This window comes from Camelus ferus, chromosome 32 (assembly GCF_009834535.1).
Source record: "Camelus ferus isolate YT-003-E chromosome 32, BCGSAC_Cfer_1.0, whole genome shotgun sequence".
In the NCBI taxonomy this organism is placed as follows: Eukaryota; Metazoa; Chordata; class Mammalia; order Artiodactyla; family Camelidae; genus Camelus; species Camelus ferus.
Genome location: NC_045727.1, coordinates 12,978,396 through 13,001,745, shown reverse-complemented (window position 1 = coordinate 13,001,745; position 23,350 = coordinate 12,978,396). Strand labels below are relative to the sequence as shown.

The 23,350-nt window shown below is 51.1% G+C and overlaps 1 protein-coding gene and 1 long non-coding RNA gene across 2 annotated transcripts in view; one reads left to right on the top strand and one right to left on the bottom strand.

The window, feature by feature from the left end:
- Positions 1 to 362: 362 nt before the first annotated feature.
- Positions 363 to 10,795, bottom strand: PIK3IP1 (phosphoinositide-3-kinase interacting protein 1). The gene is made up of 6 exons (XM_032471533.1): positions 10,578 to 10,795; positions 9,518 to 9,634; positions 9,320 to 9,439; positions 8,185 to 8,385; positions 8,013 to 8,091; positions 363 to 2,106 (listed from the first exon to the last, which is right to left on the bottom strand). The coding sequence occupies exons 1-6, from the start codon at positions 10,645 to 10,647 to the stop codon at positions 1,902 to 1,904; spliced, it is 792 nt and encodes a 263-aa protein (XP_032327424.1). The 5' UTR covers positions 10,648 to 10,795; the 3' UTR covers positions 363 to 1,901.
- Positions 10,796 to 10,912: 117 nt separating this feature from the next.
- LOC116660924 overlaps positions 10,913 to 23,350 on the top strand; it is a 25,206-nt gene continuing 12,768 nt past the window's right edge. The window contains exon 1 of the long non-coding RNA XR_004316587.1: positions 10,913 to 11,020. This is a non-coding gene — a long non-coding RNA (uncharacterized LOC116660924). The remainder of the gene's footprint in view (positions 11,021 to 23,350) is intronic.

Below are 23,350 nucleotides of genomic sequence, written 5' to 3'. Positions count from 1 at the left end.
TTGGCAGCACCCCACCCCCACCCCAGTCTCCATCGCCTGCCAAGGGCTGCCTGGATGTTCAATTCAACTACCTCCACCTCGGAAAGAATGCTGAAGGGGAGAATTCGCAGTGACTGACTGCCCTTCGGGCCACTGCACACCCACCATTCCTGCGGCTTCAACCTGAAAGATTCCTGGTGATGACTGTGTGTGGAGGCTGCGGTTACCAAGCATTCAGGTGTCGCCACCTCCCAGGTGCAGGGCCAGGGCGAAGGATCTCGCCACACAGGTGTGGACAAGGTAACCAAAAACTTCCCAACTTTTGGGAGGAGTTTCCTGGCACCTTACAAAAACTTGGCAACATGGAGTCTTTTTTTTTCCCCAAATTTATTTCTGTAAGTCAAATGCAGAGCCATTTCCTGCACTTTATATGCAGGTGTCAGAATGAGGTATATAAAACATGTACACAGAGAAGTGCTTTTATAGAAAAGTAGAAACCAGTAATGTTCCCTTCTGCATCGCTGCCACTAAGGGACCCCCTGAGGCCTAGGTCCCATCAGCAAATTGCTCCCAGGAACAGCCTGCTGAGACTGGGTCCCATTAACCGCCTCTCCACATCAGGCAGTTGGAAGGGCTTTGGGAAGAAAGGTCTATGGACAGGGAGCACTGCTAAGGCCTCCAAGTGTGACATCAGGGCTTGGAGGCCCTGCCAAGCCACAGGAACAGTGTGGCAGGTGCCTGGGGAAACACTACCCTCCTCTCGGCTGCACCAGCACTTCCCCTATGACCCTAAGCATCACTTTCCCCCACTAAGCCCCTCTGTCCAAAAGGCTTGAGGAACCCTAAGGTCCCTTCCAATGGTTCTCTGATTGCTTTACAAGTTAGGGGCTGTGACCCTAGCCCTACTACCCCACAGGAAGGCGCTGGCCTGGAGGCCACAGACACCTGCAGACCCAGACCACTGCAGGGACAAGCCCTGAAGCATCTGTCACCTGCCTCAGCTGGTTTCCAGGTCAACCTCTCTTCGGCTGCAGCTCACAAGGCCCCGCCCACAGTGTAATTCTGGTAGGTCCACTGGCTGCTGTTTCACCCCTGAAAAATGCAGGGGCCACGGTCCACCCTGAATAGATACTGTCTGGGGCACCCCAGGTCCACTACAGCCCCATGGCCTGAGGCAGTTGCGGGTCCTTCTCCACCCTCTTCCTCTGTGGAATGTTCAGTGCGATTCTTCCCTTCCTTTCCTCTCGAAACAGGAAGAGTCCCTGGGCCTGCACCTGGCCCAGGGTTGTCAAGGCACATCACTGTCAACAGCCCCCCACCCCACCTCAACCCCATCCTCAACCCACAGTTCTGACTTTCATACAGACTCGTTTCTCAGAGGTCAGTAGGGAATTGCATCCCAAATATTAAAAAAACTAAATATACTTTTAAAATGCTGCCTCATGACTGACTTGACCTGAACTATGACTAACAGTGTGTGCCACTCAAGCTAACAGTGTGTGCCACTCAAGCCCACGGAGGACAACGGCAGAGGCTGAGGCTGAGGCTGAGGCCGTCTTGGACAATGAAGCACAGGGGAGCTGGGGGAGCTCCCTGTCTGTCCCTGGTTCAGTTCCGGGGCAAGGCAACAGTCTGGGAGCCCCTGTCAGCAGCACTGCAGTGGGGGCCGCCGCTGTCTTCATCCACAGGCAAAACCCTACTCCAAGGGGTGGAGGTAGAGCCCTGGCAGGACCCTACCCAGCTTCACTCCAGCCCACAGTGCCCCTGCTTCTGTCTTAGGATTCACCAAAAACAAATGGACCAAAAAAAAAAAAAAAAGTGAGGGGTTTTAACCACAACAGATAGTGTCGATCCTCCCAGCCACAGGAGGGTAAGTGGTCCTGCACCAGTGTCTGTGTGGGCTCCTGCCCAGGGTCGGGGGCTCAGGCGCCTGGAGTGCCTGCCTGGCCCATGAGAGGGGCACTGCCCTCCTGAAGGCCGACCGGAGTCTGGCTGGCGTGGACCACCACGGTCCTCTCGTCCACAAGCTCACAGGTGGGGTTGGTGAAGGCAGACGAGGGCAGGGTGATTCGCTGCATCTCCCTCTCACACACTTTCTGCTCATGCTGCTCTTTCAGATCCTTGCCCCTGCGGGGAAAAGAGGCAAGCATTCAGGCTGCACCCCCTGCAGGGCGGCTCTGCTCCTTAGCCGGCATCCTGAGGCCTGGTGGGGGCCAGCTGTGGGCACAGCCAGTCAGGAGCTTGCGTCCAAGATTTCTAGTTTGCCAGACTGCCTTGACTCAACAAGGTGCCCCTATACCTTGGGTCTCTGCTTCCTCATCTGAAAATGGGGGCCACAGCCCCATACAGTTGCAGTGGGGCTCCACGAAGATACTCTAGAGGAGGGAGACTCTTAAAGCAAGACAGTTTTTGCTTCTTCAGCCCAAGGTGCCACAAGACCCAGAGAGCTCTCCCAGCCCTCACCCACAGTGCTGTCCAGAAAACTGACCTGACCATCCTGTTCTGAGACAGCTGTCACCCCAAAGTCCCTGGTGTGAGCCCTGGCAAGAAACAGGGACCACCCCCAATCTATACAGGGGACAAAAAGGGCTGAGGGCTGCTCAGGTCAATGGGAAACTGAGACAGTGACCACTGGGCCTGAGTCTTCACATGCCTTCCACGTCTCATGGGGCTCAGTGACCCAGTCAGGCCATGGTGTTGCCCACTTTGCTCGGGTGGAGCGCTCCCTCCACGCTAAGGATTTGATGTATGTTATCTCACCTCATTCTCTGCTGAACCCTAACAATTAGGTCTTATCATTCATTTTACAGGTGAGGAAATAGCCCAGAGAAGCTGAACTCTCCAGATGACATGGTGGGCTCAAACCCAGAGTGGGCACTGGACTCTGGCTGATGCTCAAGAGAAGTTCTGTCCCAAAGAAATGGGACAGAGACTCACAAACCCAGTCGTCTGGCTGTACCTGTGGGGTTTGGTGAGTACCTAGCACACTACACACCAGAACCAGCACCCAGAACCCAGGTCAGCATCCTCTGACGCCAGCAACTGGACACATGGGCTCAGTTGTCAGAGGAGGAAATCTTCCTGGACTCTTCCCACCCGCAAAGAGGCCTGGAAACAAGCAGCTGATGGATGATCTGGTGCAACAACACGGGCCTGCTGCGGTCCTCCGGGAGAGATGGCGAGATGAAGCGGGGTGCACATCCACTGCAATGACAGTCTCCACAGACCAGAGAAAGTGCTGAGAAAACAGCAGTGGCCGGAGAGGGAAGAGTCTGCACAGATGCTTCAGAACTGTCTTTAAATCAGCCCATTCTCCTGCGCTCCAGTACCAGCCCAGCCTTGGCTGTGTGACACTTGGCCTCAGAGCCTTGGTTTCCTCATCTGTTGAAACTGCGATATACTACCTGCCTCCAAATAAGACAGTGAATGTGAAAGCATTTCAAAGACAGTGGAACTGCTGTAGAACTCAAGGGAAAGATACTACAATCTGCCTGAATATGACTTGACTCACCAAGCAACGTTATCTTGATCTGGTTTACCAAGGAAGCTCTATCCTGAGTCAAGTATTGTTTATGTGACCTCAGCCACTCCCCTCCTCTCTGGGCCTTAATTTCATCATCTGTGAAACAGAGTTGGATCTGATAACCTCCAGGGCTCCAAACATCCTGTGAGATCCCCTGCAGGACGTGTGCCCTGACTCCGTTTCTCACTGTGAGGTCACAGAGGGCAAACCTAGGAGCTCATCTCCCTGGATGCCCAAGTGTGTAAGCCTGCAGCTCTTGTCCATCCTTCTTGTCAGGCTCAGTAGCAGACACCACTGGCTCCTGTAGCAGTGACCCCCAGAGCGCCCCGTGGGGACATGGAGGGCTGTGGGGTCAGGGCTGTCTGGACCAAGTGCACCCCAACTCATAGCCTGAGATTCACTTTGCCCACGGGCACTGCTTGTCCGTGACAACACCCGCCTTGGTAACGAAACCAAGAGCTAGATTCATCAAGGCTGCCCATGTCAGGAGAGGAAGGTCTGGGTTTAATTTTATTAAGGGAGCCCCCGAGCCAGAAGAAAACCAAAAGGCAATTCACAAATGAAGCAGACCATCCAAGTGTCTTGTGCCAAGGCCTGAATTTCAGGATCTAAGGGGCTGGAGGAAGAAGCAAAGCAGGAACTCACACTTTCTGAGGACCTACTAAGGTGCCAGGAAATGGCTTTCCCATCAGCAGAAAAGCTGCCTGTGCACCTACTGGATGCCACACATTTTATACATGTCCCTCCCAACTCTGCAAGACTGCAGGTATCATCCACATTTTACAGATGAAGAAACTGAGGCTTTGGAGTCTCCAAAGCCCCGCTCTCCTCAGCTACCCCCTTTATGAAGTGTCTGGCTGTGGTCAGCAGAGCCGTTGATGACGGTCAGGCTGCATCACACACAAATATCTAGGGGGTAAAAAATCAATGCCAATTAATGGGGCAGAGCTGGGCTGGAGGAGCAGCCCAGGGTAAGTAAAGGAAGCAGGTGCTGGGACTCATCGGGGTTACAGTCTCTTCCATCTAGAAGCCTGAGAACACACTCAGCCCCACGTGCATCCTGTTAATGGTGCCTGTGAGTCCTGGAGGTGCACTGGCTGCCCCCACTCCTCCTGAGGTCTGAGAAAGGCCACCATCAGGTGGCTCAGCCCCTTCTTGCTGCCTTGGGGGGCGAGGGGGGCAACCAGGCTGCTGTCTGGCAGCCATGAAAGAACAAAAGACTTATTCACTGACTCAGCTCCCTCTTAAGTGGGCAGAGTGGTGCTGACTTAGTTTTTCCCTTGCCTTCTTATCAGAAAATACATGCTCCCTCTGGAGCAAGCACAGACACTGTGCTCGGGGCAGGGGCAGGGAACAGCAGACTGGCCACCTGAACCTGGTGGCCTAGACGACCAGGACACAGATCTCCCAGGCTGAGCCCTCACCGATCCAGGCCTGCCGCCCTTCCTCCCAGAAAGGAAGCCTGGTGCCTGGCTGCCCCCGCCCCACTCCCCTGGCTCGGAGAAGGCTCCATCCGTTAGCTCCATCCAAGGCTTGGGGCAATTCTGTCCCTGACTGCTCCGGGGCCAGGAATGGGAGTAGGCTGGACAGAGAGAGCAGGCATGGACGGAGCTGCTGCCGGTGTCTGACTTCCTCTTGGGGGGTGACACAGGCAACTGAGACCTCCTTCAGGCAACGCGGCTTTCTTCGAACTATTACATAACTCAGCCACTGCTCTTTTCTCAGTCAGTAGCAGTGCCCTGCCACGCAGCCACTTAGGACGAGTTCCTCAGGGCAGCTGAGGTCACAAACACCAACTGCATGCCCAGACTACGCTAATTTCATCCTCACAACCAAGCTATACGGCGTCTATTAGGATCTCTGTTTCAGGGACGGGGAGGCAGAAGCAGAGACGTTCAAGCAAATGGGATTGAACCCCGTACTGCCTGCAGCCACCAGCAGGTAATACTGTCTTTTCAGGAAATATTAGAGCGGGGAGGACCACAGCTAACCTGCCCTGACACTATTTTACAAATGAGGAAATCAGAGAGCGTAAATGACTTGTCCAGTGTCACACCCAGAACTGGTGGCAGTTCCAGAACTAGATGCTGGCTATTTTTTTTGGAAAGTTTCTATTTTTCCTACTGTCCTTTGTAATCCAAAGCGAAGCTTGCACGAAGCCCCTGGGCCTTGCTGGACTTTGGGGAGATACTGGCAATCCTTAGACACACCTGGTTAGCCATGTAGCTCAGACACAGCATTTAACTCCTCTAGGTCTCAACTCCTCACTGTGAACAGTGTAAAAGTGACCCCTCTGGTGTGGTCATGAAGCTCGGGCATGACCATCAGGGAAGGGCATTCAGAGGGGCTTCACTTACTAAGAAAGCATGAGATAAATGCTGGCTGCTAGAGTGGTTATTTAACTTGACTGGTGTCCTACTGGTTACATTTAATACTTATGACAGTCTGGGGCGGGGTGTGGAGGTGGGATACAGCCCCATTGAATAGACAAGAAACTGAGGCTCAAAGGAGTGGCAGGACTGCACACACTGGCACTTTCCAGAACACCCTGTTCTCTGACTTTGGGCAGAGATGGGAGCTGAGAGCTTGCCTCCAGCCCACATGCGGTTTCCTGTTGTACGGCTTGTGCTCAGAGCACTTTTGCTGAGGAAAGGGGTGGTCTGGTGGTTAGTGACGGGGAGTCTGGTGACTTGGTGCCTCACCCTGAGTTTACAGGAAAGTAAATACAAGGCTCTGAGGCAGTTCTGTGACAGCCTAGAGGAGCAAATCTAGAAGAAAAAGCCTTGCCTTCCTCACTGGGCATGAGAACTGAGCATGCATGCAATTAAGGATGTTCAGTAGTCTGTTTGAGCACCTGGAGGCCTGGATACTGTCACAAGGTTGGAGGAGAGCCAACCACTGTCCAGTAGCTGACGAAGGAGGACATATTTTAAGGGCTAAATTCAGCCAACACAGTTTGGGTCTGACTACGACTGACAGCCAGGGCCTCCCCATCACTTCCTCTAACTCTCTGAAACAAGCAAGCAGGTGCCCTTGGACCTACCTGCCACATCAGCCATCCCACTGGGGCACCTACCTTGCACAGGGAGTCAGGAGACCCTCTCGGGTCAATACTTCACCTCTTTTAACCTCTGCTTCCTAAATCGTAGATCAGAAAAGGAAGAAAGCCCAGAGAGTGGCTGGTACAGCACCCACGTTTTACAGGAAAGAGAAACAGCTATGGTTTACTGACCACTTGCTTTGGGCTAGGGAGCCATGTGCCTCAGCCCCAGCAGTGCCCCGGAGGAGGGAAGAGAAGCAACCTGCCCAAAGTCACAGAGACTGCTCATTAGTGGCAGGGCTGAGACTTGGACCCACCAAATGCTAGGTGTGTAACCTCAAGCAAAGTACATACCCTCTCTTGTCTCAGTTTCCACATCTATAAACTGGGGATGATAAGGGCACTTACCCCATGAGGGGTGATTGTGGGAATGGAGTTACAGTGTGCGTCTGGCGTGAAGCAGTGCCTGGCCTCTGGTAACTGTGACTGCTGCTACTGCTGTTATTATTCTTACCCAACTTTTCACCTGTAAAATGAGGAGCTTGACTACATCACCTTTAAGGGCACCCTAGGTTTATTTAATGCTGGCTGATCCACGGGCTGTGGGCTCAGGCATGGTCCTCAACACTGGAAAACGCAGGCCATCATGTCAACTTCCCGTATAGGAAGCCTTCCCAGACCACAGAAGAGAAATATCACAGATACTCAGGTCTGGAGGTCAAATCCCCTGATTTTGCCCAAGATTTTGCAAGTAATTTTCCCAGAGTTTTTACAACCAATGTTGTAAAAACGAGCATGACTCCAGCTTATCATCACGTACCAGTCACTGGCTTTGAGAGCCTGTTTCACACGGTATCACAGGGGACCTCTCAAAATAAGCATTCTTCTTGCTGTCCAGCCACAGGTCACGTCCCTGAATTTCCCAGGTAGCCTCTCTGACCTTCTTATACGTGGTAAGGAGTAGCAAACAGGCTCCCTATCCTCTAACTCACTTTCTCCTGCCCTAGAGGAGATCCCTCTGTTTTGGCTCAGGACACTCAAGCCCCACCTGCAAAAGCAGTGGCTGGGAACCTTTTCTGGTAGCAGAATTTTATAACTCACAGAAAGAATGCGATCTCTGGGAACCTGCAGTGGGAGCCCAGCCTAATTTCTACAAGGCCACTAAATTCCATGCCAGGCAATCTGGATCAGACAGCAGAGAATCTGGTGTCAAAAGAGATGGGTTTGAATCTAGCCACTCCCAGGCAGAGTAACCCTGGGCAAGTCATTTTACCTTTCCAATGAAGGCTTCCTCACTTGTAAGCCTCCCTCACAAGCTTTTGGGTGAGGAGTAAAGACACCAAAGGAAAGGGTTGGTCCTCTTCCAACACCTCACTTCCTTTATGGGTAAGGATGCCACAAAGGAGTCCGGTTTGACTTTGTGTACCTTCCTCCCCTTCTCGCAGAGAGCCCGGAAGACAAGCTACTGACCTCTTGTAGGTGTAACCGAGGACAATGCCAGCTCCAATGGCGATGATGATCACCATCATGGTAACACCCAGCACATAGCCTGCCAAGGACAGGGCACAAGGTCCCATTAGCTCCACCCCAGAGAGCAGATTTTCACAAGGAATCCCACAAGGACAGGGGTGGGCAGTCATACCCAGGGTTCCCAGGTCCTTTTTCTCCTTGGGGTTCACTCGCACCCGCTGGCTGATCCCAATTACTGGCTGCACGGCTGCTGCCTCGCTCCGGGCAGGCAGGGTGTTGGCGGGGGCAAACACCTGCACCTCGTCTCCTCTGAGCACTTCAGACGTCTCCTTGGTTTCTGTTGTAAAGGTTGGCGGGCCCTGGGAAGTGGTCTCTGGAGGTGAAGTGGGAAACAGCTCTCATCAGAGAGTGGCCTGAGTTTTGGGGAAGACAAGGGGACCCACCTTAGGCCCACCACACAAAATCAAGCCCTGCCCTAGAGGCAAGACCAGGCCTAAGGACTGCACCATAGTTGGGGCACAGGTGAGGGGAAGGTCATGGCAACGGACCTCTCCTGCCTCCTACGTCTTCATCTGTTCAAATCCTTGCCATCTTCCAAGGCCCAGCTCAGCTGACGTCTTCTCCAAGGGTCCCTTCTCTACGCCAGGAGACAATCCATGACTCCGCTTTTTTTTTTTTTTTAAAGTATAGTTGATTTACAATGTTGTGTTAGCTCACATGTGTTGAGCCCACACTTTATGCCAATCCCTATGTTATATGCTTACATATCCCCTTTAATCCTAGAGAACTGTCTTGCTGCCCGGGGAGCTATAAGCCTGCACCTCGGAGTCTAAGAAACTTGGACTCAAATATGGACCCTGCTGCCCCTGCCTTTGGTAAATTGCTGAACTTCTCCGAGGCTCAAATCCCCCAAACTGCCTCTTCCCGGGGGCATGGTGGGGAGGGAGCTGTGAGGAGAGTGCCTAGCACGCAGCACTAACGGTCCGCAAACGCTGAGGAACTCGCTCAGGGCGTGGGCCCAGGACCACGCCTCCGGGACTCCCCAGGCGGCGCGCAGGATCCGGAGTTCGGCCGAGGGGCGGGGCCTCGCCTCCCACCGTTGTTTACAAGGCGCTCGCAGAGGATGAGCTCATTCCGGGCGGCGGCGCCGGCCAATGGGCTTCGGGATCCGCGGCCTGGAGACAGCCCTGGCCAATCGGACGGGGCAGGGGCGGGGCGGGGCCGGCCGGCGTCGCGCGGCCGCACGTGCGCTGCGGGTGCAGCGGCCGCTCCCAGGAAACCGGGGGCGCGGGGTCCCGGGCGGGTACCTGGACAGTACAGGTCCTCGCAAGGCCGCTTCTCGGGTGCGCCGGTCTCGCCGCTCACGTAGCACCAGGGCCCGCGCGGGTCCTGGTCCGGGTTCCGGCAGTAACTGTGGTTACCGGCGCCTGGGAGGGGAGAGAAGGAGCATGGGCCGGGGCCGGGATGCGACCGCTGCCCGCCTGCCGCCCGAGACCTGCACTCACCAGACTTGGGGGCAGGTGCCAGGCCGCTCTGCACGTCCAACCAGTTGAGGCAGCGGAGGCCCGGCGCGGGGAAGGGCTGGTCCGCCCGGTACAGGTGGCCGTTGTCCCAGAAGCAGCCTGTGAGGAAAAGGAGCCCCCCGGACACTGAGTGACGGGCAGGGGAGCCCGGGCCACCCCGCCTGGGAGCTCCTGCCCTCACGTGGGAAGCCCCGCCCGAGCCTCGCAGGGCTGTTGTGAGGCCGGAAAAGAAGGGAGAGAGCACGTGAATAGCCCCCAGCCGGTGCCCGGCCCTCAGCGCCCAAACAACGTTCGCTTTTTCTTCGTCTTCTTTTTTTTTTTTTTTTTTTTTTTTTCCTGTAAGCCGGAAAGCACTGCACGAGAGCGAGGGGTTGTTGCTCTGGAACTTGTGGCCACTTTGGAGGAGGGTGCAGGGAGCTCTGGGTTCAGGTCCCTCTGTGGAGACGGTGGGAGTTTGGGGTCGGTGGGCACAGACCCGAAAGGCATCCCCGCGTTGTCGTTCCATGTTACATAAACTCTGGCGTTCCCGTCTCAGCGCATGAAGCCACACTTCCACAGGCAGCACTCCCTCCCGAGAGAATGCTACAAAAGCCCCGATTCAGTCAGGCAAAAGAGAGCCTCAAACGGAGGGAACCTGCCTCGCCGCTGCCTGGATGAGACTCCAAACTCCCACTCCCCTCAACGGGAGAGCCGCAGGAAGAGGCTGGGGAAGAAGGGCCTGCGCTCTGGGGACACCGTGCAAAGCCCCCGAAAAGAACAGGACTTAGGAGTGGGGGCGATGAACCCGCCAAGTTCCATCCACTCCTGAGCCACAGGCAAGGAAAAGGAAAAAGTGGCTACTTGCCTTTGTTCTTAATGGCAAAGATGGAGCTGCAAGCTCCTGGCAGGGAAAGGAGAAAGGGAAGAAAAAAAGCTTTCATGGGACAACGGGAACCTGCTAAAAGCTCCGTTTCCTGTCATCTTCCTTCCTGCTTGGGAAATAGTGAGCTTTACCCTTTCTGCTTCATTAAGTTGGTGCAGAAAGGCAAGTCTGTAATCTCACCTCCAGATCCATAGGCTTCTGCCAGGAGCATGTTGCTGACGAGGATCGTTTGCACCCAGGCCAACAGCATCCTCCCTCACCTCCTCCGTCCCGCAGGTGACTGACCAACCAGGGTCCAGCCGGGGTCCCCTTGGCGGCGGCTCAGCCTCCCGTTCCCAGCCTTGCAGTCAGACCTGCCCTTGCTACGCTCTTCTGGTAAACAGCCTCTCTTTAGAACTGGGAGCTTCCCAGCCAGCTTGCTGCAGCGAGGTGTTTTTTTCAGCGAAAGGCGCCCCCTGGGTCCTAAGCCTCCTATGCCCAGCTCGATCACAACCCTGAGCCAAGAAAGGAGCTCAGCCAAGTGAAGAGAGGCAGGAAAGTTCAGGTTGTGCTTAGCAGTGATTCAGCTTGAGACCTGCACTGGCTGCACCCAGGGGCGTTTCATCTCTTCTGTTTCCATTTGTGTGAGTACAGAAAGAATAATTTTGTCAAGAGGCATCATTAGGGGGCAGGGGGGTTGGAATTATAGTCACTAAAGCAGAACAACTTAGAACATGCTAGCTGCAGACCAGGGGGAGCTCCAGAAGCACAGAGAGGGCACAGATAAGAGCATCCGGGTGGAAGGAGCTCTTTATACCCATTCTTGAAAAAGAAAAAGGGCTGGTTTATACATGTTTATGAACACTGACTTTTTTTTTCATAGTGTAACTTTGCCTGGGATTTGGGTTGTCATATATAGTAGGAATACAGAAGAGGGGGTCTCTTTAGTTGAAAACACATGTGATGCAAACATTGGGATCTTTGCTCAGCTGTGTTTAATAGTCTGGCCCCCGAATTCATATAGAGGAAGTTAAGTACCATGTTTGCTTCCCCACCCCACCCCCCATCCTGTGGGAAATCCATTTGCAGCAATTTATATCCATCCTTAAACCTCACCACATCCATATGACTGAGACCTTTTGGAGTTAGGTGGCAGGGCTGTCTTCCTGTTTGGCTGACAGCTCCAGTTCCTAGGCAGTCTCAGTAAACTGAGAGATAGAGCCCAGTGATTCACCAAGACTACCTTGTGACTCAGGCAAATCTCAAAATAGACATGGGAGACTGTTTCGGTCTGAGAGCTTGCATCTCGAAGGAAGGCAGTAATTCAGGGAGGAGGAGAAAAAAAATTTTGTAAGTTTCAAAAGTTTTATGAAGGAATAAAGCTGATGTCAAGCCAACTAATCTGAAGTGAATTTGAATTCACGCCAGTCAGATTTCAGACACAGAAAGGACAGAGAAGTTTCATTTACTCTCTCAAGACGTTTGCGGACCACGTTTGATTCCTTCTGTCCATTCATTAAGACGTGTTACTTTGTTTTTGCAGTCTGTCTCCCATCTCCCCACACGTGCATCTGATCTTCTGACTCCTGACTTGGTACCCCCTGGGAGTTACACCGTTAAGTCTGTAAACTTACACACGTATACACAGATATGCCCCAAATTGCAGAATTTACTCTTCTAACTTAATGTTCAGGGGTCTTTTTTTTTTTTAACACTTTCAATAATTTTCCAAAAATTTTAAGCACCTACTACATGCTAGCTATAGTTCTGGATATAGAGATACTGAGAATATATATGTGAACTAAATAGTTGAAATCCCTTCCTTCATGGTACTTATATTCTAGTTGGGAAAGACTAATGACAAATATATAAAACATCAGATGGTCTTTCATGTTATGAAAAAAGGTGAAACAGCATAAGAGGGAGAGGGTAACAGCAATATTTCACTGGCTGAAGAAAGATTGCACTAAGGTGTTTCCACAGGCAAAAGGCTGAAGGGGAAGGGTTCTCTGCACCGTTTTCCTTGCGGGTCCTAATACTTGTCCACCACTGCAAGAGATGTATGATTTTGTTTCATTATGTAAAATATATAGGCTTGAGGAGATGAGAATGCAGTCTAATTTCGGAGGAGCAGGGGCTTCTTTGGGATTAGTCCCTCAGCATCTAATCTATAGCCTTTGTGTACAGTGAGTGCTCAGTTAACTCCCTGATGAAATGCCCCTCCTGAGTCTCAGAAGGACTGCTTCTGCTGGACTATACTTTTCCCCTGGTGGCAATAGAGACCGGCTGTAGTCAGGCCAGCACTTGTACCACTCCCAGATTATCCGTTGGGCCTGTATAGGCTGCCAGAACTTCCTCCTCAGAAGCCCAAAGCTTCCTTACCTGTTGCTGTTACCATGTAATTTTTCTGTTTAAAGAACTGCTGTCTTCCCAACCTTACACACTTTGATATACAGCAAGACCATATTTTGTGCCATGTGTATTATCAGGAACCACACTGCCTAGAAGAGATGTGAGACAAGCCAGAGGAGTCTTGTTTTCAGCTTAGTCATCTCTGCTTTTTCTCCCTTGTAACTAAGACATTTATCAGCGTGATTTGATTTTTTTTTTTTTCCGGGAATGACGGACTTGTTTCTCAGTCCTTCAAAGGCATATTCTATTGTAATAGGTTCAGTCCCTTCCTTCCTGAGGGAAATCAGATTTAGTTCAGAGATGGGCCTGTCATCATCACTGATGATGTTTTGGTTTTTTTCTTAGGATCCAGATGTGAACTTTGCTTCATGTATTCGTGCGATGTGGCCATATTTTATGGCCTGTAATTACTCCAAACTTCAGATTTCTTCTGGAAAGATTCCTGCGACAATAATATGATACAGCACTGCCCAGATACTCATTTTGGATGGTTTCTAGCCTGAAGACAACGTTGTGAAATGCAGTACTCACGTTTTACTAAATATTTCAGAGCTATTTAACGATTGGTTTCATACTAAATCAGTGCTAATCCAGAGAGACAAAGCTGTACCGTTAACTCAGGAAATAGCCTCCAGAGCATTTCCCAAGAAAGACGGGCGGTTTGTTTTGAACTTAGAAGAACTCTGAGGAAGCCATAAAGCTGCTAAAAGGCTTAAAAATCTTTTTTGTCAGCAAGAGGGCCGAGGTGTTGGTAAAAATCTTTGGAGTCAGAGCTAATGTGATGACTCCAGATACGCTCTGGGTGTGTGATGTGCTGTGGACACGGAGATTTTGCTGAGAGGTATTTGGGTGTAAAATTGCAAACTGAGCAGGGGACAGTTTTGTGAAGCTTGTTAAGGAAATCATACTCCAGTCAAAATATCTAAACTCCCAAGGCCGTTTCTTTGAAAGTATGGCCTTCAGTGAGTTAGATTATGTCCATTTTGGTACATAGTTAAGTGTTTAGTAAATGTTTGAAATAAAGAGAGAAAGCAGAGAATGTAAGGAAGAGAGTCTAATAAGCCTACACAGAATAATAATTTTTTAAGGGGAAACAATAAAATGGCCAGGAAGGCTTGTGGAGCACAGGTTACTTTTGGAAACAAGACATTCCACATTGGGGAAACGAGGGTCCCCAGGGAACTTGGGGACATCACATCACTGGTTTGGGGGGCAAAAAGGGAAAAATAAATTCCTGAGTGGGAGCGGATTTTGAGTTAGAGGCCAGCCTTGGAAACCATGGGTTTCATGTTGAGGGAAACAGTCTTCCGCGTCGCAGGGGAAGAGAGTGCTAGAGACCACAAACTCAGGTGGCCGGGGAGCCTAGGCTGTCGGTGTTTAAGGTAAATCAACCCAGTGAACTACAATGATGCTTCTTTTGGAAGGGAACCTAATCTTCAATCTCAGTAAACTGGATCTGCAGCTTTTAAAATCTGTCAACACCCAGTACGATCTGGGTGTTAGCACAGACGTTTAAGCAAGAGAAGCAGCGTGTCAGATAATTAAGAGTGCAGGCTTTGGGAAGTCCTGGTTTCCAGGCTCAGCGCTGCAGTTTGATCCCAAGTAAATCACTTGGCATTTGTAATTCCGAGTTTTCTTAGCCTCTTGTAGGGGTTGGGAGTACAGGCACCACGGTCAGGGTTCAAATCCCAGCTCTGTCACTCCCTAGCTGTGTCATCTTATAGAAGCTACTGACTCCTTGTAACTCAGTTTTCTCATATGGGGTGAGCGAGAAATTAAAATAGTACCTCCATCATTGGCTTGTTGACATCCATTGAGCCCTGACTAAGTGTTAGTTTTTAATAAGTGTGTCAGTCACGTGACTTAGAAGTCCTGAGTATATTTGCTATCTTCCAGAAACTTAATGACCTGGTTATAAAGACCAGGCTAACACATATGGAAATGAAAACAATACAGGGCATTTATAAGTAGGCGTTAAAAGAGTGTAACACAGACAGTAAAGGGTGACTGATTAAGGGGTTATTACACGTCTGCTGGGCACAGACAGGCACTAGGCTGAGTCCTGTGGACACAGCAGTGACCTGCCAGGTCCTTGTTCTCAAGAAGCTCACAGTCTTGGGATAGAGCCAATAGGAGTAGGGGTAGAAATAAATGCTACAGTAGAGGTCACTGCTGGGGATCATGGGGCTCATGGTGGGGCACCCGGCCTAGTTTTAGGAGGTCAGAAAAGGCTTGACTTCAGTGACAGCAGGTTAAGTACCAGCTTCAAACACTCAGGGTGTCTGTGAGTTTCCAGCGATATTTCCACCTGGTGCTTGCTTTCTTCTCCATTTACCTTAATGGCTCAGCTGGAAGTCAGCCACCGCTGCTAAGTGTTCTTGAGTTCTACCCAGCATTGGCAGCAGCTCCCTTATTGTCCTGACGACGTCAGAAATAGAAATTCCGCCCCGTCACAGCCAGGCTGTTGCTACCCAGGCAATGGAAGAGCATTTCCACTTTCTAGGAGCCTGTCCTCTCCAACACTGAGTGGCCCTCTGTCACCTTCACAAGTCCTCAGACTTATGGGAAAGCGTCCCATTTCTAGAGTGTATACCTGGGAGTAGAATTGTGGATAACTCTGTTTAACCATTTGAGGAACCACCAGACTGTTTTCCACAGTGGCTGCATCACTGCGTTCCCACTGGCAACGTGAGTTCCAGTTTCTGCACATCCTCACTAACACTCATCCTCTCCCTGCCTTTTTTTATGATTGCCATCCTACTGGGGGAAAATGGTATGTCATTGTGGTCTTGATTTGTACTTTCCTAATGACCAATGAAAAGATGTTGAACATCTTTCCATGTGCATTTTTGCCATTTGTTTATCTTCTTTGGAGAAATGTTTATTGCAGGCCTTTGCCCATTTTTTCCATTGTGTTGTTTGTCTTTATTTTAATAATTATATATTCTGGATGCTAGACTTTTATCAGATATATGAGATATTTTCTTCTAATTTGTGGGTTGTGTTTTCATGTTCTTGATAGTCCTTTGATGCAGAGTTTTAAATTTTGATGAAATCTAATTGATCTGTTTTTTCCTTTGGTTGCCTGTGCTTTTGGTGTCATATATTGCATGCATATATCCAGCTGTCCTAGCACCACTTGTTGAAAGACTATCCTTTCCCGCATTGAATGGTCTTAGTACCCTTGTCGAAAACCAAATGACCATCGATGCACGATTTTATTTCTGGAGTCTCAATTCTGTTCAGTGATACATATGTTTATGCCAGCACCATACTGTTTTGATGAATACAGCTTTGTGAGTGCTCTACTTTTATTACTCCAGATGCTTCCAATATGTAGTACAGTTGGGTATTGTGATCAGTATTTTGTATTTTCCTTTTTTTTGGAGCATGTGCTTCTGTGTGGATCACTGATGGAATCAGCGCCCTTGTCATTTAAAATAATTATGAAGTGTTTGTTTTATTGCCTTACAGAGCTGTGCTTGGTTTTGTCAAGCTCTTATGTCACCCTGTTTTGTGGGTTGGTTTTTACTGTTTTAGATAGCCATGTGTGTACTGTTTCTTCTGGGCCGAGGCTCGTTAGCTGTCAAGCACCAGCCCGGATCCAGACTACTCCCACCTGTCTCAGCCCAGATCCAACACTTCCTGTCAGTCATGAATTGAATTTCTGGGGTAGAAGCCTAAGAAAGCCATTTTCTTGAACCAGAGCTCTCCAGAGGTCAGGAGTGGCACCAGCCTTACGATCTGCTCTTTGTTTTTTGGGGTTTTTTTTGTAAATTACTATCCCTGAGATGTCATGCTGATGAGGAGACACATGGGGGAACACCCTGTCTTTTGGATTTCTCTCATGCTGCCCAGACAAGCACCTACAGGTGCTGTTTCCTCATGTGTCCCTGTCTTTAGAAAGGAGGCGCTCCCAGAGATGTTGGGACCTGTTCAAGGTGGCCCGGTGACCTCACAGTGCTGCCAGGAGCCTCATTCACCCCTCACTCCGTGGCTTCCCCTCTTGGCATCCTCGCCAAACACTCCTTCCCTACTGGGCAACAGAAGACCGGATGCAGATCTCGGCTTTCTTCTTCCTGCTCTTGTGAACCACGTGGGTCGGGCGCCCCAGCAACATGTCACTTGCACACGTGCTGCTCTTTATAAAGGGTAGGGACCATGGGCTTTGGCAGCAGGTGTGGGAGGGAAGGGGGCAGGAGGGAGTGTCTACAGCGTCAGGGTGTCCCGAACTCTTTGGGGACTTTGGGTGAGCAGAGATGCCCTGTTTTCTCCCATAAGCGCCACGGTACCTCCTGTGAAACTTGTCTGTAGCGATTATTGACCAAGTTGTTGATATATATATATAAACGTTCCCTGTGGGAATTTTCTCTAAGAATAATATAGTTACCAGGTACATGTTGTGGAATTACCAACCCTCGGCCAATCTTGTTTCGTCTCCCCACTGGATTTTGAACCAAAATCGGGATAGTGATCAAGTTTTCGCTTTCTCCTTGTTCCCAGAGCTGTCTCCCTCAGATGTGGGGATGTGAGCTCTCATTTAGATTGCTTTTAGCTGTTTTATTGAGCCCGGCATTCTTGCTCTGGCAGGGTTTTTGCGCTGGAAGAAGCACAAGAATTTTCTGGCCTCAGACTCTGTTCATTGGCCTCTCCTCCTCCCAGAGTCCCGGGAGCCTGACATGCACCCTCACTGTGGTCCCAGTGCCCGGACCTCCAGTTCCAGTTCTGACTCTCACGTTTGCGGCCAGCAATGACCCCGCGTGAGCGTCCAGCCTGGCACTAGAAGGTGCTTGATCAGTCATTGATGACTGGGTGGATTCCATCTGGCTTTCCACTCCCCTGAACCTCACGCTCAGCTGTTGGAACAGAGCACCAGGTTTTGCATATCTTAGATGAGGAGAAAATGACCTGAGCCTGGAGAAGTGGCGTCTGTGACTCCTGTCCCTGGCTCCTGTCCCGCTGCAGAATCTGAATTGTCCTGTCTCCCCCTGCTGGCAGCTCCTCGGCAGTTGCGTGCAGGGTCCTCTGGTGGGAAGGGATTGGAGCTGAGCCACTTTCTGCGGGCAAAGAACATTGTTGCGAAGTGCCCAGGCCAGTCTGGGCAGGTCTGAGGAGGAAGGGAGGGAGCTGCTTGTGGAAAACAGTTCTGGGAAGTATGGCTTTCTGGGTAAGGGGCAGGGAAGGTGGCCAACTGCCAGCGAAAGTCAGGAGGGCAGGGTTGGGCCCCAGCACTGGGCGCCAATGAGTATTGTGACCATGTGGGCTGTCAGTGAGCCCGTCATTGTGAGGGGATGGGGCCCCACACTGAGAATGGAGATTCCTTCTCCCCTGAAGACGAAGCAGCCTGGGTTAAAATGTAGTCACCCAGCAGGCAGAGAGGCGACAGAACTTTACCTCTGTGAAAGCTGAGGCCAGGAGGGTGGTGTCCCCCGAGTTCCTGGTCCTACATTGGGCACACGACCCCACCTCCCAGCTCTTAGACCAGGAATGGCTCTGCGGAGCTCTGGGTGCTTGTGTCTCCCTCCCTCCTCTGGGGCTCCCCCTCCACCCTCTGGTAAGGATGATACATTCCCCACAGCTGCCCACCCCCTTGATCACATTTCTTGGTTATTTACATGTATCTGTCTTCCACAACACAACTTCCCAGAAAGTGGGCTGTGGGAGTATGTGTCTCACCTGATACCAGCCAGCTGCAGGCACCAGGAAGGGGGTTAAAGATGGTCAGACACTGAGACCCTCTTCTTCCCTCCAACCCCAAACCCCAAGAGCCAGGGTCATTCCACCTTAAATTGAACATGGAGCACAGGCTTTGTTCCTTTTCAGGAACAAAGCTCAGCATAGAGCTTCCCGGAGACACAACGAAGGGAACCCAATCCAGAAGAACCCTAGGCCATGAAAATTGCCATTGGACTTGGCAGGTGTAACTGAAACAGTCCTTATAATGAAATGTTCAGAAGGAGTTAATATCTGCCAGGTGGTGGGCTATGCCGTGGACAATGTCCTGCATTCTAATGGGGGTGGCAGACCTTACACAAATGAATAGCTAATATGTCAGGGGTGCTAAGTACTAAGAAGAGGAATCAAGGGAAGGAGGTAGGGTAGGGATGCGTTGTTTTCATCTTGGTGGTCAGGGAAAGACACTCTGTTGAAGTGAAGGAGCAAGCCCCATGACTGTCTGCAGAAAGCATGTTCCAGTCCAAGGGACTAGAGTAGGTACAAAGGCCCTGAGGCTGGAGCATGTCTGGCTTGTGAGAGGAACCATGAGGAGGCCGCTGTGGCTGGAGCTGGGTGAGGGAGGGAGGGTCAGAGAGGGAACCAGGGGACCAGGTCCTGTGGGCCTCGTACACCTTGATGAGGGATTTGGATTTGCTTTGAGTGAGATGGAAGACATTGGAGGGCTTGGAGCCAAAAGCAACTGAAACCAACCAACACCAGCAGAGACTGGTGACCAGGAGGTGAGGGTGGGGAAGGGGGACCAGTTGGAGGAGGGGGAGAGGTGAGGTGGCCAGATGGGGCAGTAGCAGGAGTGAGGAAGCGACTGATGGGTAGTGAGTGTACTTCCGAACAGAAGTACAGCCAGTGGCCTGAGAGGACAGAGCCCGGGCTGCCTCCGAAGGCCTGGCCCGCATCATGTCATCTGGGAAAGTGCTGTCCTTTACTGAGTGGGGGTGGGGCTGGAGAACAGGCGGTCTGACGGAAAATTCACCTTCTCTAAGTGCAGGCGTCCACTTCAATTAATAGTAGACATTTCAAAGAACAGGCTCCTCACAGAAACAGTGCCAATAGCTAATGACATTTACACAGTGCTTCACGGTTGACAGTGTTCCTGTGAACGTCCTCTTGTGAACGTCCTCTTGTGAACGTCCACCACACACCCCAGGCAGCGTGTTTTATTTTACCAATAAGGAAGCTGAGATTCAGAAATGTTCTGCATGAGAGAGCCGGTTTGGGGATGCAGCCACAGAAGAAGACAACAGCCTTGGTCTCGAGTTGCTGCAGCCAACCAACCTGGAGACCACTGGCCACCTCCCCAGGGCCCCTCCCCCCATCCCTGCCTACAGCCCCCTGCAGAGAGGACCAACCCGGTCCCCCCCCCAACTCAAGCCAGCGGGTCATGGCCACATGCAGCTTCCCTGGGAGGGGGCAGGGCAAGAACTTCAAAGGGGAGCTTGAGATGGCCATTTTTAAGCGAGTGTTTTTATTTGTGTAAACGTTTAAAATGAACCTGAATTACCAGAAGGAGACCACTCTAGTTTCTGGAAGTAGTGGAGGATCTGTGGCGTCCGTTATTAAGAGATCCAGTGAGAAAAGAGGGGTTGACATGGTGCTCCTGAGGGCGGCCGCTGAAAAATACAAGGAATGATTCCCGTTTATACAGGATGAGATACCCTGATAAACCGGTTGCAAGTGCATTTTCTCCCAGTCTTTTTTCCATGCATCATTTTAACCTTGTTCAGCTCTTAACACCCAGGCAATTTTGTTTTCTCATAACCTGCTGTTTTCTCATAACCACTTTTAATATAAATGTTTCCCTCTATGACATTAAACATTGTGTGATCATTTGTAAATGGCTGTATGTTAACCAGCCGTTTAGGCTGCTTTCACATTTTCCGTACATCTTTGTGTGCTAAGCTCTTTAGTGTTACTTTGTTAGATAGCTTCCTACAAGTAGGATTCTGGTTTAAAGGATATGAACATTTTTAGACTCCTGATAAATTCTAACAAATTATTTTCCAGAAAAGTTCTGCCATCAGTACAGGAAACTAAGAGTGAGGCTTGGAACCAAGGTCCTCTGACTCTAAATCTTGGGCTATTTATTCTGTGCTAGATTTATGAGCCTCGATTTTCTTATCTGTGAAATGGAGACGACTGTACTGGTCATAGTCATGAGAATCAGAAGAACATGTACTCAGTAAATGGGGGAAGTTATCATTTCAACAAGGGAAGCTTTGTTATTTGAATCTGGCCACAGGGTTCCCCTTAGGAAGATGTCTTTGTTCAGTCACCCAGACTGGCCCGCACGTGGGAGCGTGGCTGCCCCGATCAGCTCTTCCTCACTGCAGCTCCTCCACAGCCTGAAATGGCCCTTTTCTCCCTTGGTGACATGAAGGCACTTGTCACCTTGATTGTCAGCTGGTATTTGCACTTCAAGAGCAAGTTTGCCCAGGTCCTCCCTTCTCTGAGCTCACCTGCTTCCCCTACATCCATCCCTTCTCATCTGAGTCCTAAGTTGCTCCAGGGTCTGACTCTAATGCCACCACCTTCTCAGACCTTCTCTAAACCATCTGAGCATTTTATTTCCCCTTGCCTCTCATGTCTCGTTTTCTCTTGTGGTTCAGATGTTTGCTTATATGTCCCTTGAGAGCAGGAATTCAGCCCTTCCTGGCACACCATATCCCACTCAGAACACCTGTGAGGGAATCAGCGGCTGCTAAGTGCCGAGCGCTGTTCTAGGTGTTGGCAACACAGAGATGAATTATCTCTGCATGAGGCCGGTTTGCAAAAAAACCTGGCTTCATATGGGGAGATAGACCCATGAAAAGATGACGTGAAAGTAGGAATGTGTGCAGAACAGGGAGATGGCACAAGGTGATGGGGCCCTGGGATCCTTGGTCAAGACATCTGTGTGACATTGGCAGTTACTTGACCTCTCTGGGCCTCAGTGAGAGTAGACAGTACCAACTCCACAGGATTGCTGACGCACGTGAAGCCTGTGGTACAGTGCATGGCACAGAGCAGCGATGTGAGCGTGAAAGCTGCCTCCCTCCTGGTGGGGGCGGGGGAAGCTTTGCAGGCCAGGGGCTGTCTGAGCTGAGCATTTGAATAAGGAGTTCTTCAGGTAAACAGAAGATAAGGAACTTAGAGGTGGAAGAAATGACATGAAAAATCGAATAGTTTATCATCATCCAAAGAAAAGCTTAAAAAAAAAATAAACAGAGGCCCTGCCACATGTGGAGTTCATGCTCCTTGGCGTGGACGCCCAGGCACCCAGTATGCTCAGGGCACAGGTTTTGACTTGGAACAGGAGAGAATCAGATGGGAACTGATGCCCTTGGAGCAGGGAGAGGCATCGACAGTCGCTCGGGTCCATCCTGTTTTCATGTTATCTGGGCCCGGCTGCTCCTGTACAGTGGCAGAGTGGAGTGGCTGTGACGGCAACCATGTGGCTCATGAAGCTGAAGATGTTTCCCCTCTGGTTCTTTACAGAAAAAGTCTGCTTGTTCCCTGCTCTTGCTCATTTTTGTGCGGGTTTAGTCTGGTGGAGGAGATAATTCAGGTGAACTAAAAGGGAGCTTTTTGAGTGTTTTCTAATGTGCTTGATGGGTAACCAGCCTATGTAATTCTCACAGCGGCCGTGTGAATAGGACTGTTACCCTTGTTTTCCACACGAGGAAACAGATGCATCTGCCAGGGGCCACCTGGTTAGAAAGAGGTGGTGCTGGGATCTGCACCTGGGTGGCTGGCTCCGGAGACCACCGTGAGCCAGGGCCCAGGGATGATGGCCCAGGGAAGGGGTGGAGGAGGGCAGCGGCAGAGAAGGCCATGGAAACGGTAAGGTTCTGATGCACATGGCTGTGGAGGAAGAGCCTTCCTGCAGGGAGGGTATTCTAAGGCACTGGATGGGATGTGCTGAGAAGGGGAGGGTCTGAGAGCCGACACTCCCCAGCGCAGGGTCACAGTGAAGACACAGACTCTGGGCCTGGGCTAGAGTCCTCCCTGTACCACTTAAGGCCGTGTGCTTGGGGCAAGTTGCTTAATTGTAAGAATTTTGTGTACCTCTTTGGGCCATTGTGAGGGCAAACAGAATTAATAAGTATAAAGTGTTTAGAAGTGCATCTGGCCCTTAGTGCCATTATTTTTATGGTTATTGTTGTTAGGAACAAGATGTGACTGCAGGTTGGCAGAAATAAAGGCCTGATACATGAAAAGTAAGAGCACAAGGTGGGGCTTATGCTCCGGGTGTCTGAAAGTGTGGACAGAAAATGTGGGATTGGAGCTGGGGAAGTTCAGGAGGCAAGCTGTTGTGCAGTTAGTTTTGGGGTCCCCCACCTGAGGCTTTTGAGGGAAAAAGGCAGCGAGTAGGCACGGGGGCCAGGGAAGGGGCTGAAGTTTACTCACGCCCACGGGGAGCCCGGCTCTGTGCCCAGCACCCGGTGTGCATGTATCAGCCTCATTACGACCCTCCTGTCGTCTCCACTTCACACATGGGATGCCAAGGGTTGGAGAGTTGCCGTAACTGTAAAAAGTATCTCGGAACCATCTCCTGAGACTGGACACAGGCCCCCCAGGCCCTGCCCACTTTGGGCCATCAGTGGTCACATTTCTTTTGTGGTCACATGTGCCGGGGTCCCTTGGTGGCACAGGGCCTCCCTCATCCCTGCTGTGGAGAGGTGAGGCCAATGCCCCAGTCTTGGCCCAGGCCCTCTGGCAGTGGCTGGATGGGCTCCCCGGTGTGACAGGTCTGCCTGGAGCAAGTCCACCAGGCTGCTGGTGCCAGGAACACCTTCATTCAGCAGGTCCCAGGGAGGCTCGGGACCCCAGAGGGTCAGACTCTGTGGGCA